This window comes from Pseudorasbora parva, chromosome 1, assembly GCF_024679245.1.
Source record: "Pseudorasbora parva isolate DD20220531a chromosome 1, ASM2467924v1, whole genome shotgun sequence".
Taxonomy (NCBI): Eukaryota; Metazoa; Chordata; class Actinopteri; order Cypriniformes; family Gobionidae; genus Pseudorasbora; species Pseudorasbora parva.
The window spans coordinates 40563260-40583204 of record NC_090172.1 but is presented as its reverse complement, the minus strand read 5'-3'; the positions used below and the strand labels follow the sequence as shown (position 1 = coordinate 40583204).

Sequence of the window (19945 nt, the reverse complement as noted above, 5' to 3'; positions counted from 1 at the left end):
ATGCTCACGCATACCAGTTTTTTCTCATCTGTCGTAATGTTGCCCATCACAGCCTAGTATCTTTGGTATATTTTAAGATATCGGTGTCTTTAGGTTTGGTGATAAAAATAAGCTGACTAGGAGTAAATGTTTTTTTTTTTTTTTGGGGGGGGGGGGGGGGGGTAAACCAAACCACAAGTGTGAATAGTTTACCCAAAAATGAAAATTCTGTCATAATTTACATAACCTCATGTCATTCCAAACCTGTTAAACTTTTGTTCATCTCTGGAGCACGTTTTGAGCTTGCTGTGCTCTAAAGACAGACAGTTACGCAAATTAAACTTTGACGCTTCAAAAAGTTCCCAACAAGATTGTAAAATGAATCTATTTTAACTGAGCAGTTTTTCCCACATTTTTTGAAGTGACTTGCCCGTGTTATATGATCAACAGCTTTAATTTAGGCTTTTATTCACACATAAACAATGATCAGTGAACAACAAAATGCTTAACCGGACCTGCTAGAAGCGTGAGAACAAACCTCATTGGTTCTTGCACGTCAAGAAAACATGCTTGAGCTTCTGTTGGTTTACCACAACTGGTGTGTGAATTGATGAATGTTTTAAATGTGAATAAAAGCCTAAATTCAATCTGTTCATCATATAAAGCGATTTGTGTTTGTGTTTCAGAAATGCTTGGACTAAACAGCTCAATTCAAATGGATTAGTTTTACGATCGCTTTATGAACTTTTTGAAGCGTTAAAGTGTCTTACTGGTTTAAAACAACATGAGGGTGAGAAATTAATGAAATAATTTGAATTTTAAGTTGAACTATCCCTTTAAGACTGCAGAAGTGCAGAGAGACAACTAGACACCTAGAAGGCATGATGAATATCAGTCCAATAAGCAACATGTGAGGATGTTTCATCCACCTAACCCCACCTTCTGTAAATTTGACTGTTGTTTCAAACCAAAGTAACATTGTGTACAGTTGCTGATTACTGCCTTTAAGTAGCTATTAAACAGTTCTGCAAGCAAAGGGAAAAGAGGTGCTGTAAATATCAGGTTAGATGCAAGCCTAATCTAATTATGACTTTGCATTGTAAAGAAGTGGACCTGCCAAAGACACCAATGACAAACAATAGGTCAATATGTAATAAATAAAAAAGTAGAAAAACTGGACAAGGGGGCTCTTTTTTTCTAACTGACTATAAAGCAAAAAGACCAGATGAAACCTTGAATGAGAATGAATAAACAAGAGCAGCAAAAATCACAGAAGCACAGACATTTAAAACAGTGTGCAGAGGATTTCAGTTTCCATAGACACATATCAAAAAGCTTTATCAGACACACACAGCTTGCTAAAATGAGAGAGAGAGAAACAAAATAGTGCTTTAGCATGTTGATTGGGCTATTTTCCATTCTTAGAGTTAGGCGCTCACAGACCCTCCTAAATGTTAAACATATTACATTAAACTTAAAGGGTTGGTTCATGCTAAAATAAATGTTGTTCCAACTCTGTATGACATATTGTCTTTTGTGAAACACAAGATGCAGCAACATAGTTTGAGTCACCATTCACTTTCATAATATCTTTTTATCACACAGTAAAGCGAATGGTGACTGATGCTGTCATTCTGCTGCCTAAACTTTGTTCCGCAGAAGTTCTTATTTTGTGTGAACTAACACTTTAAATAACAGCAATATAATAATACAATATTGGAACTCTTTTTTTTAAGAAGGCAAAGCTTATGTGAGCCTTATATGAACAGAAAGATGTCGCCTGAAATTGAAGCTTAATGATGGTGAACTTAGATTTTCACTGGGTATGATATCTGACTGAAGTTTGATGATCAACTGCAATGTCACTTGTTATTTCGGCGCTGAAATTTTGAGTGGCGATTCTCGTGCGCTTCCTCTCACTTGATTGACAGCACGTCAACAGCGCTCGCGCCCTGCACGCGAAGCGATGGAGCTTTCTAGCAAATCCACAAGTACAGGCGACTACATCACAGATTAACCATAAAAATCCACACATACGGTCTACTAGCATCAGATATTAAAATAACCTGAGCCTGAGACTGATTTCCAACAACTACTCTTAACGTGAGTTATTAGAGAGAAAAGAGTTAAAGTTAGTAATTCCCCTGAGGAGAGCGGTGGACAGACAGCTCCCTCTACATCAACAATAACACGCTGAAAGCTTTCTACAAGAGCTCCACTGCCAAATCATTTCTCATGCAACTTTGGCTACGAGAACAGAGGTTAAATGCATTATAGCGGCCCCTTGATACAGCAGGTAAGTAGTACGCGTACTTCTAAGGGTAGAATAAGATATCCCTACACACTATCCGACTGGAAATTGAGCGCAGCGTTTTACCTTTAGTTCCGCACTCTCCGCCATCTTGTGACTGCTAGCGCAGGCGTGACGCTATCGAGTCACGTGGTATCCACGCGCAGCTCGTTGCCGGCGTAACCGCTCACACGTTTTGCAACGAGTAGTGCTCAAAATACTGCGTGGAAAACTTGGATTGTGTTGGGGGAAAGCATGCTTACTACAAGTGTCATATCGAAGAGTGACGCCTTTAAACCGTACGCATTCAAATGGATTATATTTATCTAAAAAAAAACATAGGTTACAAACTGTAGGCTACCAACGAATACATTACAAAGTATTTCTTTGAATCAGCATTTTGTCTTCTGCATTTCCATGCCCCTGCTCCCCAGTATAAATCATTTTCCACAGAGATAGTTGCAGGTGCTAGCATGGGTCGGAATAAGTGGATAATCAAATTAAATAGCCTACTCTGTAATTGAAGGGTACAGTTGCATAAGTACCACGTGTTTATTAAACAAGAAACAAGTTGATTAATAAAAGCAACACAACTCCCGCCACAGAAAATGTTACATTCAGGCGATTTCTTTTTCTTTTATTTTTTACTGTCGCCGTTGAGAACGTATTCAGATCAGATCTTCTATATGAGCCATAGGCTATGTCATGGTTTCATAACCCCGTTTAACAGAATCGTGTGTTTGACCGCTTTAAATAGAACCATACGTGCACGATTGAAGCGAAAGGACCGCTGAATAAACACTGGAATCTGCAGTAACAGTTTTCTCCACTAGATGGAAGTGTTGTATTTCACAATAGTATAGACGCGAGGCTCAGTTTCAGCTGTGGGTTACTGCGCGGCGGTGTGCAGTTCTGTAAAAATAAAACGATAATAAAACACAGTTGGCACGTTTGTAGGGTAAATATATATTTATTGGCAATTATTAAGCTTTAATATTGGGAAAGAAACTATATTTTCATGGAAAACCTATTTAAATATTGTTGTTTAATATTATATTATATATTTTATTTTTCTTAAGGTAGCCTGAAGCAATGCAGGCCTTGACGTTTTCAGTCATGCATTTCAGGTAAGGTCAGTAGGCCTAGAGTTTATGGATTTCGCATTAAACAGGCCTATTTTATTTCATTTGTGACAATTAAAAAATATTAAAAGTGAGGAAATATCTTGAATTCACGAGTCAATACTTGTGGCTTTGATTGAACTTTTATTGAAGAATGAGCCAAGAGATAATTTTCTTTTCGACAAAAAAAGAAAAGGAAAAAAAAGTAAAGAAACAATCCAGTGGTCTTATGACATTTAGTTTGAGCACGTTGATGTGAAATTACAACATTTGCTGTATTTCTCAATTGTCTATTTTGGAAATATGGGATAAGTGCTTTGTTGTACATTAATATGACGTACAGCTGATTTTCAATAAGTTTGGGTTTAATTATTTTGGATAGATTGGTCTGAAATGTTGCTTATTTAAAGTGCTTAATATTGATGATATACAATTAATTTGGGATAGCACATCAGTGAATTTGTTTAGAGAAAGAAAAAAAAAACAATTACATGTAAAAACACATAAATAATGAGAATAATCAATTCCAGTTTATGAAACTTCACATTATACAGTTCATTGCACATTGCCACATATTATGTATTTGTATTGTTTAAAAAAATCAACCTATTTACACAAGTAACAGTATAATTATTTGAACGTTTATTGTAATCCTCTGGTTTGTTTTCCTTAAGTTATCCTAGACACTTTCATCCACAGTAGAATGTTCAAATGCCACTTTGGATGGATTGTGATTGAGCAGTCCTCAGTGTCCAGTGTGCATATCTCGAACCTCTCAAACAGTGTGTACATGGAGAATTCCTTTAGGGGAGGTTTACAGATGTCACTGGGATCCTGGGATGCAGCTTTAAGTTAAGGTGGTAAGAGGGGCGGCTTAAAGGTGCAGGTCCCTGTGCAGTGGCGTGGAGTGAGCATTTTGCAGGAGAAATGGTGAAGAGCGTCGTGAGCTTCTAGGGAAAAGGTTGATTGAGATCAATGCATCACAGCAAAAGGGAAATCTACAGCTAATCTTTTACTGAATCATTCTCCAAATACTGTATGACGTATGATACACATGCATCCTCCTCTCTAATTAGTAGTGTGCATTCAGGTATATTGGGACACTTTTTGCCATTGAGATGACTAGGAAAAAGTGTCCCATTTAACCTGAATTCACCCTACTATAATTTACAGTTAGTCAAACACATTTTGATGCATTTAAAGTACTTTGAGTAAAAAGTAGCACTTGCATATTTCTGTCCTCTTAGAACAATGTGAAAAATCTTATTCATTTCACTTTAATGGCGGATATTGCATTGTATCCTTTATTCATAAATTACCTTTAAGCTTCTGCTGAATTGCATAACGAGCCTTTCTCTCCTGATCCAACTCGTTGCACAATGTGTCTAAATAAAATAAAAAGAAAAATGAATAAATCATTTTGAGGTGGGTCACAAACATTATTGAATGTTTTAGATTCCCTGTGTGACCTAATATTTTCTTTTAAAATTATATGTAAGTGGTACTTTTGAAAATATGCAAGTGTTACTTTTTCTAAACGGACCTCTTTTCTTTTCAATAGTGCAAATGATGCATTACCTCGTACAATCTGCAGCTGCTGGACCATCTCTTCTCGATAAGACAGTTCCCTCTTCATTTGATCCTGAAAATTATCTGTTAGAGTCAACATGTATTAAGTTATAAAATGAAGAAATGATATAGCAAATACAAGCATGTTGTGTGTAAATCCACTTTCTTATTTACCTTTCAAACTTTGAAAATCCCGTTCCAGTTTTTTTCTCAACTCCACTTGCTCCAAGAGCTGCTTTTGGAGCTCCTCTGTGGAAACCGATAGAAATCCCATCATTTATCATACCACTGTGACTTTTAATCACCACACATATCTCAATAGCTTTTGAGTATGCTAGTCTTTTTTCAGAACTGTATTTTTTGATCATGTATTTTCAACGCCTCTGTTTGGTTTTCTTGTCTAATAGCGCTATTTAGGTTACTAAGGCTAAACACACGGTCCCCGTGTTCTCAAGCATGACATTGCAAAATAATTAGGACAGTTGCCTGAGGGGTGTGTGGAAAACGAGCCTGACAGTGTGGATCGTCTGCAGTTCAAGGACAACTCTCAGTAATACACAACCGTGTAGAGATTAGCTACACTTATTATTAAATGCATAATGCGTGCAAAAAGGGGGAAACGTAGCCTTACACCAAAACAGCCTCGCCTATATATTTGCCTTTTAAAAAGACAGTGCCTTGTTGCATCTGTGTTTAAATCATAAAAATATATTGGTGGTCAGAGTATTTGTAAATATTCAAGTTGTTTTGTGTAAAATGTGTTATTTCCCTAACATCTTAGCTTAGATTGGAATATCACAGCTCAAGATTGTCCAGAAAACGTCCATATTTCCTCTTGTATAGGCCTACCTTTCGCCATATTTTCGATGTCTTTCTCGAAATTAAATCTGTCACCAGTTCTTCTCAATGCAGCGTCGCCTGCCAGAAAATAAGAAAGATATTATTATAGGTTACTGAATTCCATATGCTAGTGTAAAAAAAAAAACACAAAAAAAAAAACACATAACATGACAATTGTTATATCTGCTACTCACTTAGGTTCTCTTTGCTAACGCTAATTTGGTCCAAACAAGATTTTTGTGATTCACATTCGTCGTCAGTTGAAATGCGTGAATCTAAAGGGAAATATTTGTTAACAGGCCATTTATTCAGAGGCCATAATTCAATATAATTGTTCTAAAAATCGATCAAATTAAATTCGTTTACATTTTATAGCCTAGGCTATATGAATTATACACCTATTTAAATTGTCTTACCATTTGTTTCCGGCGCGGCGCGAGGAAGTTTAGAGGCCAAACATGTGCTTTGAAGAGCTCCCTCCTTTTCATTTGAGTACACCTGCAAAAAATATCCAAGCATTAAAAATAAATGCAACTCCAATTATGCATCATTTTCTTCTTTTTTTCCCCTCACGCAACCATGCGTCAGATAACAGACTGCGTTTAATGGTAGCCTACTCTTATAATTATCTACGAATATTTGGCAACATCAAGGCAAATTACTCGTATTACAAGGTAAATTCGGTCAGATGGGCTGACAAAGAGAATAATTTGTGCAGTAACCACAGGGGAGCCCTTAAACCAATGCACTAATAGCCCTCGGGCGACGACAGAAATGACCATTCATTCTAAACATTTAATTTACTATAATTACGCGCCGCTGTGTTCTTTTATTTAGATCGCTCTACATTAATAAAAAGAATTTGAACGAGCTGTATCCATAACAACACAAATTGCAAAGTGTTCACAAATAGAAAAGTATAAAGGTAGAGCCCATATGCTCATAATTAAGCGTCATCATTCGCTATTAGATTTGAAAGACTGCTGTAAGAGACAAGTGCCATTCTGAGCAATTACTTTTTTATTCACTCTGCCAGTTTGTTGATTTAAAATCATTTTACACTAAGCTGTAGATATTTATTTGATGTTTTAATTATTATTTTAATACCATTGAACATGTCAGTTTTTGTGACTCACATCATAAGCAATGGCATCGTTCTTCTTTGCCACCTGCTTGTTCTGCTTCTGTTCAGGGGAGCCCGCGTCACTGAAAGTGGCTGTTTGGTCATCGTCCGGCTGCGGCGTTTGACAGTTTTCCCCCACGGGACTTTGCCGATCATCCACGGAAAGTTGTATAGACTCCTCATCATCTGGAATTCTGTGAGTCTCCACGTCGACATCTGGCTCTTCATCGCTATCCACACCCGGAGAGACTGATCTGTAGCTAGAGCTCTCACTAACAAAGTCCGGCGACAAATGGCCAGGGTGAGCTCCGCTGTACGCGTCCCTGTTCCCGTAGAGCTTGGCTATGCTTTCTGCATCTTTAACAACTGGTCTGAACGCAGAAATATAGCTCAACTTTCTGGGGGTGCTGGGTTGACCCTCACTTGACCTGGCCTCGTCCCCGGATTTGTCCTCGTCGTTCCTTAGGGACTGCGAGCTGGAGCATCGCTCGGTGTCGAACAGACTGTCTCTAGGTGTGTTTCCTCCCCGCTCGCTTTCTGACATCTCAGCTTCGGTTTGCCGGCCACTCATGAGCTCCGTGTGTGGTTTTAGTTGTGCTGGTTGATAAGACGAGAGCGGTAGGCTGCCCGCGGTGGGCCAAAACATGGGGAACGATGGATAGATACCGTCCTTCGCACCTGGCCAGAAAACACCAGGTACATTAGTCTTATTCTGCTCGCCAACTCCATCATCCTTCTTTTGACACAGTCCAAATGCTGGGAAAGTATACGGATGCGGGAAGATGGGTGGCGGGATCTTCTGGAGCATGCCGAAACTCTTACTAGGCACAGGAATGACCGGGTAGTTACGCACGCTGTTGGACAAACTGAGGTTACCACGGTCGTCGTCGCAGCGCAAAGTTTTGTGAGGAATGTCAGGGGAGGTGGTCTGCGTAATGTTACCAGAGGCCTGCGGTTTGAGCGAGGAGGACATTTCTGATCCACTCCCCGGCATTGCCCGTTTCCGGCTCCCGCCGTTAAACATGGCCTTGACGTCCTCCCACGCGTGACAAATGTCATCAGACAAACTTTTGTCGGTGAGCTTTAGATGGCGTCTCCATGAATTAAAATTGGCCGCGTCCGGCTGTGTGTATTTAGACTCAGGTGTGCGGTGCGAGTGAAAAATAAACTTGTTGGGTGAAAAATACATATTACAATAGGTGCACTTGATGCATTTTGCCCTGGAGCTGTTGTACCTCGCAGGTATGAAGCTTCCTCGGCAGCCCCAGGCGCACTCGTGTGAAACATCGAAGGCAAAATTCTCGGGTAATTTGGGAGGGTTGTGAGCCCCGAGAAAGGATTTGCAGAGGCGCTCGGCCTCGCGTTTGGTAATCATGCCACAGCGGCGCGAGGAGATGGGCATGGCCCCCGCGCGCCTCAGGATCTCCAGCTGCACCGGTGTGCACTGCACACACGTAATTCCAAGCGCCACGCGTCTGTTGTGGATTTCGTTATAGCTGTAGTTCTTCAGTAAAGTGTTGGAAATCTGCGCCAGACACAGTCTTTCCTGGCCGTCGATGACCAAAGAGACGATGGGCACTCCGTACAGCGCAGTCTCACTCACTTGATTTGGCTTCAGCGAGCTGCTGCCAGAATAAGGCTGCAGTTCTTGCTTCGAGTTGGGGGAAGAGCAAGCATCTCGTCCCGTAGAAAGCTGACCGGGTATCGACTCCATTCCTGGAAGTCTGTGAAGAACGAGTCGGAAATGTAAAATTACAATCCAATTCAAGAACTGGAGTTGAGTTTTATGCAACTCTTGAGAGATTAGCTAGAATTATCCGTGTGTGCTTTATGTTCACGATATCCTAATATAAACACGTTATTTGTTATAACTAGTATTTTTATTATAGGCTAATATATGCCTGCAACATTATTTCGATAAAAAGGCTAAATAAATAAAAAATAAACAAAAAGCCAGTATACTGGCTGTTTTTCTCAAATGTCTCCTTCCTGTCTACAATTAGTTACTTTGTTTAATTATTCGTATAATTATTTTTGCAATATAATACCCTAAATGTTTTTTGTATTTTTTACAATAATTATTTTAGCATTCTATTAGCCTAAAATACTGTAAAGTTAGTATTTTAGCTAGCACTTTTAATTAACAGATATATGCCTAATTCATATTTACAATTAATACTTTTTTTTGACGGCTATAACATTATCTATAAAAGCTCGCACTCTCTGACCTGAGAGAGACTGCATCATTGCTTAATGTCTCCAAATCGGCTCAGAAGCCGGAGCGATTACTTAAAGGCCTCTTACGGCGCTAATACGCAAAGGGGCAGAAGGGAAGAATCTTTTAGCTACTCCAATAAGCTTAGCAACAAGGAAAGAAGCAGTAAGCCGCTTTCTGTGTAATTACACAGCCTGTGTTGTTCGACTTTGATCTGTTAATAAAAGTTGTATCATTTATAATTAAACCATTGCGCAAGGAGCTGTTATATTTCGGTCCTACGCATGGTTTCGTTTCCTATGTCTCCGTAATGTTTAAATGTTCATGTATAAATATTCTTTAGATTTGTCATATTTTAAATAGCCTGATTTAGGTGCTATAAATTCTCTTTCGTAATCAAGGATCAGCATATTTTAAAACATTACAGGCTACTTTCTACCTAATCATTTTGTTAAATGTAGACCAAAATGATTATTTTTTACAATAATAAGTGCGTTGATTTAAGAAAATACAAGGCTGATTAACATTTTGAACAGCTTAATATACTGCGTTAAATATAAAAAGAAACCTACCTTTTTATGAAGAAAAGGAGTCAGATGAGCAAGTGTGTGTTGCGTCAAATTAACAGGCCTAAAACAAGGAGGATAAAACGTCCGTCTGTAGTGCGTAAAGACAACTGCGAGGCTGGACAGTCTTCCCTCTCAAAACAGCGTTAGAGTTTCCATCCCACACAGCTCTCGTGCGTTTTGACGGGAGCGCGAGCTGAGTGACCACATGGCAGTCCCGGAGCTCGTGCCTCTTCTTAATAGGTTGTGCGCGATCTACTTCAAGAGAGAGCACGCCAAAAAGAATAAGAAGGCACACCCACTGAGATCAAATCCGATTCTGGTATTAACCGTTTACTTCCACTACTCCAAAACAAAGATCACTGCCAATTGCATTGAGCTGCTAGATAGATAGATAGATAGATAGATAGATAGATAGATAGATAGATAGATAGATAGATAGATAGATAGATAGATAGATAGATAGATAGATAGATAGATAGATAGATAGATAGATAGATAGATAGACGTGCTTAGTGTAATTTAAGCGATTTTGCGCATAGACGATAGCGCATGAATAAAGGGTGAATAACAATGAACAACAGTAGCCTAAATTATGATGCGTATTTCTCCAATATGCTTATTCCACACACACCCCCACCACTCATATCATGTACACCTGCGTCTTTTTTCCTCAAAGACTAGGCTAATAAGTTCACCATGAATTTTAGAACTTAATAATGTTCATGTTTGAGTGACACTTCGGAACCCGACAATATATCATTATGAATTTGCATTGAACATTTCCTCTAGGCAACATGTCCACGGGCCATGCAGTCTAAACTGCTATTAAGCTCGCGGTCATCACATTTTACGTCACATGTCTCCCGGTGAATGATGCACATTTGTTAAACACACCAGCCAGTGAGAGCGGCTAGTGTGTACAAACAGTGATATATCAGAGCAATGGACTGAGGTAAGTGGTGCAACCTTATATGGCCGTATTAACTATTTAAAACCTGATCAATGCCCTTCAGTTAACCCCACTATGTCTTGACGTAAAGATATCAATATCGAACCGGGTAAAGTTGTGCTGTCTATTTGGAACAGTACGACACTACTCAAACTGTTTCTCTCAGAAATGTTTTGGCGATGTGTCAGGGACCATCATCAGTCACGCGTTTCGGTGCGCTTCTTCCCCTTATGGGGGTTTGCAAAGACAGACACTGGATTAAAAACAAACTCACAAAATAACTGATAGGCTATATCTTGTTTTTTTTTTCATTTACCTATTTTGAATGTTTTTTTTTTTAATTACTATTTCAGCAACGGTCCTTTTTTTATTTACATATCGTCTTATATGTTATTTTTAAAGAACTTTGATTAAACGGTAGGTCTAATTAATTATATAAAATGTTAACACCCGAATCAATTAGTTTATAATGTAAAAAATGCCTTCGAGGAATGGTTCATCAGCAGAGCCATTACATCAGAACAGCCTTCGAGCTCAAGTGTATTTTGCATTAACATGTAACTGCAGGCTATGGATATGTTGTATTATAGGCTGTTTGACACGAGTAGGATAAATGGATGCGTTTTTATAAAAAAAAAAAAAAAACATTCTCAAAATATTCGAGCAATAAATAAATAAATGAATGAAAATAACCGAATAGCCCATGTTTGCCTTAGTTCAATTATATCATCAGAGTTGAAAACAAACGGGAAAGTTTAAAAATCTGTCAAGCGATGCTCAGTATGTCCTGTGACCAAGGGGCCACGGCTTAACCTAATTCAATATTAATAGGAAGGGAAACTTTAACCAGATCTGCCTCGTCGTGTCTCCTTTCACAACCAAGAAGCTTCGTTCTGGCCCAACAATAATTACAATTTTATTCTGTAATTATTCCTTTCTTGTTAATTATTTAGTGGTCAGACTCAATGCAGCATTGTTAGCGTTTATAGCGGATGGACAGGGGCTCACATGTCCTACAAGACTGGATCCTCCCAGAGCAGGTACAGCTACACGACACCCGTCTTTAAACAAGCCATCCTGCCATCATCATCAACACAGAATAATATCCCTTTAAAAATGTGTAACTCACGTGATAATGCGCCTCCTCGCAGTATTGCAATATATCCAACAAAAATGCATTTCAATTAATTTAAAGGTGGCCTATGCCCTATTCATTTTAGTACCAACCAGGTTACTTTGTATATTAAACTTGATGTGCTTAGTAACCTCTCTGACATGCTATTAAATAATCAATGATTGTTTTTACATAACGGTTGAATCAATACGATAAATATTGTGTTTCAGGACGACATATGCCATTATTGGCTCATTAATATACGCGCTATTATATTACACGGGCACGAGTAAACTAATTAAAGAAACTTTATATAGGCCAGTGGCTGAGTATGAAAGAATCTTTTTTTTAATTATTTTTAAAGGTCTTCATTAAATAACTCCCTACATAGGCCTATGATATTTTAAATGACATTAGGAATAAATATTAGTCTACATGCTGTTAAAAGATAATTAGCTGCACATGAAGTTGTGCTAATAGTGGGAAGATATGAAATAAGACCTATAGTAGCCTACAACAGCAGTATTTACCATATACCACACGGAAATAGGCTAAATTATAACCTATCTTTAATTTGTCATGAATGTCTTGGAGTGAGTCTGGCACAGCCGCTAGTTATTTTTAAAGGAATGCCCTAATGCCATCATCGCTTACAGGACAGTTTGAACTGATGCCCTCTGGTTGCCGTTTTAGACAAATAAAGGCAATGAATATGAGATCAAGCAACTCTTTATTTCCAAGGCGATTAGATTTTTTTTAGGTTGAATAAAAAAAATCAATCAATAAAAAAAAACGTTTTTAAGTCTTTAACTGAAGCAATACATTTGTATCTGGTGGTATCTTAAACCAAATATATAATTTTATTTTACAAAGAAGTTCAGATAAGAACCACCTCAGATTTATAAAAAAAAACAAGAGATCCTGTCCTGGAGGTCATTGCGAAGATTGGCACATAAATCAAAGGCAGACTAATTCAGCAAGAGAGGTTTAATAAACGCATCAGCTGAAAAGCAGTGTTCTACAGTCACCGGTATATCCGCGCTGTATAAAAGCACGACCCCAATAAATTTCACTTTAGCGCGAGATCAATCAGCTTCTCTCATATTGATCTCTGTCGCCTTGACACCGGCGAGTCGCCTGCCGCAACCTTTTTGTTTCGAGTGAAAATAGCGTTTCGATTACTGTTTTTATTAGGAAAAGATTGCTACAAGAGGTTCACCATGGCCTGAAAATTAAGTGGTGACATTTTAATTACTAGACATTGATAAAGGAATCTCGGTAATGGCTGTGAACAGGTCTTTCAGTGCTCGTCCGGCCCCCGCGCTAATCAAACTGGACTGCAGGAGAAAGGTCGCATTAGAGCAGCAGTATATGGGCCCCAACAGCTGAAGGAGGAGGAATACTGAGGGCCTTTAGCTGCTGGGGCCCATATACTGCTGCTCTAACGAGACCTTTCTCCTGCAGTCCAGTTTGATTGGACTGCCGTTTGACCCTTTGTCCCCATATGACACAAAAAGTACTTCCAATTGTTTGGCTATATTTTTCATTGACCATTAACTAAAGTTATCGTTGATATTGTTAACTTAATTGTTCCTTACCTTGTGAAGAACCTATATATCCTAACATACATTACTTAGCCTACTATTTTTAATGTTTTTGAAAGAATGATCATATATGCTCAAGCCTTCATTTATTTGATCAAAAATAAACAGAAAAACAAAAACAGAAAATAAAAAAATAGGTCTACTTAATAAAATAATTCATAAAAAATGTATTTCTGTGATGCAAAGCTGAATTTTTAGCATCATTCCTCCAGTCTTCAGTTTCGCCTGATCCTTCAGAAATCATTTGAATATGATGATTTGATAACATTTGCTTTTATTATCAATGTTGAAAACAGTAGTGCTGCTTTTTTATATAACCCATGATACTTTCTTCTAGCCTAGAAATCTAGACGCACCCTAGCGGCAGCAAATTTAATTTGATTTAATTTAAACATCTTGATGTGGGTCTGGCTTGTCAGGCTAACTTTCTTCAGGATTCTTTGATGAAATAAAAATGTATAAAAAAGAACAGCATTTATTTAAAATAGAAATATTTTCTGACAGTATACACTAATGTTCATGTCTGGGGTTATCAATAAAATGTATGTATATATATATCAAATCACAGGTTCCCAACACATAGCAGAAATGTTTACATTGATAATAATGGAGTATCAAATCAGCATATTAGAATGATTTCTGAAGGATCATGTGCACTGGGGCAATGATGCTGAAAATTCAGCTTTACCATCACAGAAATAAATCATTTTAAATCAATATTTCACAATTTCATTTTTTTTCTGTATTTTTGATCAAATAAATGCAGGCTGGATAAGCATGAGAGAGTTCTTTCATAAACATTTAATAAAAGTATGTTTCCAAACTTTTGACCGGTACCATGTATGTGTGTGTGTATATATATATATATATATATATATATATATATATATATATATATATATATATATATATATATATATATATATATATATATATATATATATATATATATATATATTATACACACACGCACGCACGCACGCACGCACACACACACACACACAAATGCTCTCTAAAATCATTCCGTCTGGATATTCATTATGCTTCTTCTATTGATCACCATAATGTTACATCCGATGCACGGTGTTATTGTAAACATTAAGGTTGGACTGTGTAAGTGAACACTAACACTGATCCGGTTCAATATGCACTCATGTGGAAGAGGAGAGTGACTCCGACCTCCGTATCAAATTCCTGTCCTCCTCATTGTAGTCATCCTGTACGGACCCCAACACTCGGAAAACACTGGACCAAAACTGCATCCCATGACCACTAATGAATTATGTGTAATCAAATACTATCCTTTCAAACACACAAAGTGTAAACTATGTAATGCTAATCATCTGAGGGATATAACTAAACCTAATCCAGAGGAGTATGTTTAAATAAATAGAGTCTTTGAAGATGGAAGTAGGTTTATAATACCATATACTAAATTATTTATCTCATAAATAACTTAAGCAGGCTTTCAGAATACAGATAGCCAAATGTAAATACATTTATATTACATTCCATGGTCAAATCCATACAGTCTTGCACTGCTGAGTTTTATTCAGAGAAAACAACTCGTTTCAGACATGAACGATACCTCAAATGGTCTGGAGAGGTGTGCTTCTAGCAACAGCACCACGTTTTCTTCACAAATCATATAAAATCTAGTTTAGATTATCCTGCAAAATAGGGAAACATTAAAAATGCAGATAAATGAAACAATTAGATCTGAAAGGTTTTATTTAGAAAAGTTATTTTTATGTGCAAACCTCACTTCGACTGCATTAGGTAGTCACATGGTTCGTTTTTCATCCTTATAGATGTTGTTTTGGCCAACTGTCTTTATAATCTGAGACATTAATTTGAGAGAGTTCTACATATTAAGAAAAAAAGGAGCAACAAATAATATAACATGATACAGTAAAAAAAAAAAAAAAAACAATAGAATGTATTTGGCTTTGGTATGCGACAACTACATTTCATAACTATACATATTCATCATTATATAGAAAAACTCCACTGTGTTGAGTCGTGTCGTGTAATAATTCTAAACATTTTCTCAACAGACACAGGCACTGATGAACCACAATAAAAAAATGTTGACCTTGCATTTAAAAAAAAACTTTAAAGTAATACTGATGAGATATTAAAATGGCTACTAAAATATCAGAAAACAAGGATGTTGTGGCTTGGTGAGGTTAATGTAAGGAGGTTGCTGATTTGCTTTGATAAAATCATCAGTCAAGTGACATTCATTCAGATGCTTACAGTTGTACTGGGAGTTTGCTCAATATTTTATGAAGCACAAGACAAAAGCAGATTCTGTTATGGGGTTTTATGAGTCACTATTGCCATTCTTGCAACAGTTCAGCGGATCATGCTGTGCTAATATGTATGAAGGAATATCTTAAGACTAATATGCTAATGTGATCTAAATTCTCAACTGAAGTTAATTTCATAAGTTAATTTTCTTTTCCAAATGGAAAGATTTGCCAAAGCTAAATCATTATCAATTCATATGTATTTTATGACGTGGCTAATTCATACGACCTCATTCATATGATTTGGCTAAACCCCAGTGATGTATAGGTTTAGGGGCGGGGTTAGTGGTAGGTAATTCCTACAAATTCAAATGAATAGGCAACTCATAAAATGTGTATGATTGAACAAAAATTATAGAAATTTGTGCGACTGAGATCGTACGAATTAGCCACCTCATAAAATACGGGTAGGATTAGCTGTAAAACTTTGACATGTAGATTAGGCTACCGGTCAAAAGTTTGGGGTCAGTAAGATTTTAAAAACAATTATTTTTTTTGTGCTTAACAAGGCTGCTATTTTTAAAAATAAAAAAATACAGTAAAAATAATATTGCAAAATATGATTACAATGTAAAAGGGCTGTTTTCTAGTTAAGTATATTTTAAAATGTAAAGTATTTCTGTGTTGGCAAAAGCTGTTTTTTCAGCATAACGAGTCTTGATCCTTCAGAAATCCTTTCAAAATGCTGATTTGGTGCTCAAAAATCATGTATTAACATCATCAATGTTGAAATAGTTGTGCTGCTTAATATTTAGGAGGAAATCATGCTTCTTTTTTTCCGGAATCTTTGATAAAAGTTCAGAAGAACAGCATTTGAAACTTAAATAGTTTTTAACTTTTGATCAATTTAGAACTTGGTGAATAAAATATTTAATTTCTTTAAAAAAAATGTATCTTACCGACCCCGAACTTTCAAATGGTAGCGTACGGAGTTAAAAGTACATAAAACCAACTTTAAAAGGAGATTTAGTTAATGCATGAATCAAAGCAATCAATTCCCATAAACCACTTGCATCATGTTCACAATTGGGCTCATGCTGGATGAGGCCAAGAACGAAACCTGCTGGCCTCTAATGTAGCATTACAGTCGGCTACTGCTGGACCATCTAAAAGCTCATCTGCACAAGCTGCCATCCCCTGCCTTCCACCGTAACAAGGCATCACATTTTTCTAACCTCAATGGGGTATCGCCACAAGTGGCAGGCCATTTGTGAAACTCAACAAAAAGTGTCTTTTAAAACAACAGCAGCATGACTTGCACTGCAGCAGGGAGCGATGCTCGACGCAACCCCATATATTTGAAAACTGTAATGTTTCACTGAAGTCGAGATGATTTATGACGTGCCCACAATGTTTTGGCAAAGCCAGATTGTGGCTTTAAGTACAGACAGAGACTATTTTTTACTCAAGTGGAGTCAAGCGAGCAACAGCCCCCCGCAAGGATCTTCTGTGAAAACATTTACTTTGGAATCTGCACAAAAAGTCAAAAGAAACCCACTGCAGAAGAACAAAGTGAAAAATTTGCATCAATGCAAACCAATATACGTGGTAAAAATCCTTATGTGCAGGATGCTAGCATAATCTGCGTTAGACTGGTTGCAGTTGTCTCACCGTGCACCATTCAACTCAAGCACGGGAGGAAGTTCTGCAAGTTCAGCTGCTGCGTTTCTAGGTTCAGTGAAAGAATAAAGTGAGGAATTGTGGACACCATCTCCCATAATTCCACCCTGTGCCACTGCTGTTCACATGAGTCTCTGTGGCTGCTGGGCTTTGCGGTCCTCTAGGCTGCGGCACACCCACATGGACACGACCTCAGTGTTGCCGTCGTTATATTGCATGATAAAGGGGTGATCCTGAAAAACAGAACAAGGCAGATAAATAAAGGATTTTTAATTTCCAATCTTCAATGACACACAACAGCAAAATAAATTAGCAATGGAGAGTGAACAACAATTATGTTCACTTGTTCATAGAAGGACTGATGCAATACGATATGCCAAGGTGATGCCTACTGAGATGAAGTGACAGATTGAGCAGCGTAAATGAGCACATCAACCCTAATTTCTCAGCCACAAAGCCTCTTAAGTACTTGGTATTAAATAGTTTAACTTACAATAGAATGACAGTGATCCCAACGCAAAATCATTAGGACGCCTTAATGAGGAGATACACAAGGAACTGCAAGAGGAAAAAAGCTAAATTGAAGCTGAACAATCCGATACATCCTAAAAAAAAACGTATCAACAGTAAACAAGCGGCAACTGTTATCTTAACCTGATGTTCATTTGACGTACACTCAACGCCTTTGATGATCTCCTCATCCCCTTCCATCACATCATCCCCTCTCATTCTTTCCTTCTTTCTCTCTCAACGAGGACAACGCTATACCATCAATCGTTCTGTCCTCTTAATGGTGAGCTCTGCCTGTGCCACAGTGAGGTTAATCACTCTCAGTGCTGGAGTGCTGGAGAGGGCAGTCCTGCCGACTCCTGCGGGGCGGCTCTACCAGCCACCCATCTCATCAATCACACAGCCTGGGCAGCCGAACGCTGGGTGCTAGCTCCACAACCATACATGCTGAGGTGAAATGCAGCTCTGCCTCCGCTCGGGTTAGGGTCTGACCCCAGCGATAGCCTGCTTTCTGACCTGACAGAAGAGGCCAGCGAGAATTCTTCAACTATGGGCTCGTTTGAACTTGGAAATAAAGTCTCTTAAAGGTGCTATAGGATGCATTGATACAATATTTTAAATTGTTCTTTGATATTTACATAGAAAGTATGTGGCTCAGGTAATGGGCACGGGTTTATGTCCATTTACAACCCTAGGATTTGTCTCTAGAATGACATGGTCTGTTTCTGCCTCATTTGGAAGGGTCATGAATGATGAATAATAATGTTGAGCTCTGCTCTGATTGGCTCATTTCTGTAGCTCATACAAGTGCAGTTATTCAGCAAAGACAATCGCAAAAAGCACAAGCACAACCACAAGCATGAATATTCGAATGTTCTTCTTTCACTACACGGTTCTCATCTTCACAATACCCGCAAGAAGAAGTTCTGATGATTTAAGTTCTCGCAGCCCAGATTTAGGAGATCTTCTCGCAGCTTGTTCTCGACAATCATCTGAGCAGAACTTTTTTTCTTGTGGATGTCCGAGAACTATTGTGTGATTGGTCAGAAATTTAACGTGGACAGAGTTAATCCAGGACTCCCCAGAAGTTCAACACCTGCTTTTCTTGTGAAGTATAAAATGTCCTGGCCAGAACTAACTTTGTTCTTGCCACCTTAAGAAAACAAACAAATTTATTTGTTCTTGTGTAGCAACCTGGCCTAGAACATGGGCTGGTAGGCTATATGCAAATTTGGGGAGGTAAATATTAATGATCCCGACTGTTATGTCACAGTCTGTGTTATGTTGGGATTCCTCCGTTTTTCAGTGGTCTTTTTCCAAGCACAAGATTTAAATATGAAAGAGAAAACAATGGTGTATGAGACTCATGGTATATACAGAACACTTATTATTCAACTATGCCAAGTTAAATATAGTTTTCTATACTATGGAACCATTAAAAATCCCTTTTTTGTGTTTTCACTACACTACTAATTGTAACACTAACAATGTCAAGTACATGTGTCACAGTAGAAACTGTGTCTTTTTTTTTCTTCCTGAAAGTAACAAACATTTCCACCACAGTGTCATCCTGTAATATGGTTCAACAACACTCTGGCATAGAAATAACATTTTAAATAAAATGAAAAACTCTTCATGTTTTTTAAGGCTTGCATTTATGTCCTAAATACACACACTTTAATAAGCATAATCTGACAATTACAGGATAACACACATTTTTTCCTCATGTCATATCTCAAATTTCCTCTCAAGCACTTTAGAGACACTGTTATCTCTTTGATAACAAAGTATACTAACTTTTCAAAAAAAACTTGATAAGGGGCAAACTTGCTGTATTTTAACAAAACCCAAAATGTTTAAATAAAACCAACCCTTCCGACATAAAAGTGCCTGAAATTAAAGAGCATAAAAATGAAAAATCTGCCATTTACTTACCCTCAAGTTCTTCTTTTTAGTCAGTTGACCGTAGCTTTCAACTTTCATATTATATTTTTTTACTCCCTCCGATGGAGGTAATGAATAAATGATGACAGATGACTTTTTTTCCTGCAACTTCAGGCACTTTTATATCTGGGGGGTTAGGTCTATTAAAACTTTTTGGGTTGTGTTATAAAAATCACTTTTCAAATG

General features: G+C 37.7%; 3 protein-coding genes across 12 annotated transcripts in view; all 3 read right to left on the bottom strand.

Moving 5' to 3' along the window:
- Positions 1–2440, bottom strand: part of pias1a (protein inhibitor of activated STAT, 1a) — a 49100-nt gene extending 46660 nt beyond the window's left edge. For both annotated transcript variants that reach the window (XM_067440482.1, XM_067440491.1), the window contains exon 1: positions 2357–2440. In XM_067440482.1, the coding sequence (XP_067296583.1) occupies positions 2357–2380 (24 nt within the window). In that variant the 5' untranslated portion in view covers positions 2381–2440. The remainder of the gene's footprint in view (positions 1–2356) is intronic.
- A 1059-nt stretch (positions 2441–3499) lies between these two features.
- skor1a (SKI family transcriptional corepressor 1a) lies at positions 3500–10046 on the bottom strand. Of its 8 annotated transcripts, none has more exons than XM_067450815.1 (9): positions 9710–10046; positions 6936–8646; positions 6216–6297; positions 5994–6074; positions 5809–5877; positions 5134–5208; positions 4969–5032; positions 4710–4775; positions 3500–4340 (listed from the first exon to the last, which is right to left on the bottom strand). In XM_067450815.1, the coding sequence occupies exons 2-8, from the start codon at positions 8634–8636 to the stop codon at positions 4712–4714; spliced, it is 2136 nt and encodes a 711-aa protein (XP_067306916.1). In that variant the 5' UTR covers positions 8637–8646; positions 9710–10046; the 3' UTR covers positions 3500–4340; positions 4710–4711. The 8 variants fall into 8 exon arrangements, with proteins under 8 accessions (XP_067306916.1, XP_067306910.1, XP_067306871.1 ...); XM_067450809.1 differs by having other exon boundaries at positions 3500–4337; XM_067450770.1 differs by having other exon boundaries at positions 4969–5043; positions 9710–10045.
- A 5040-nt stretch (positions 10047–15086) lies between these two features.
- Positions 15087–19945, bottom strand: part of map2k5 (mitogen-activated protein kinase kinase 5) — a 73880-nt gene continuing 69021 nt past the window's right edge. For both annotated transcript variants that reach the window (XM_067440462.1, XM_067440472.1), the window contains exon 22: positions 15087–17538. In XM_067440462.1, coding sequence (XP_067296563.1) covers positions 17428–17538 — 111 coding nt within the window. In that variant the 3' untranslated portion in view covers positions 15087–17427. The remainder of the gene's footprint in view (positions 17539–19945) is intronic.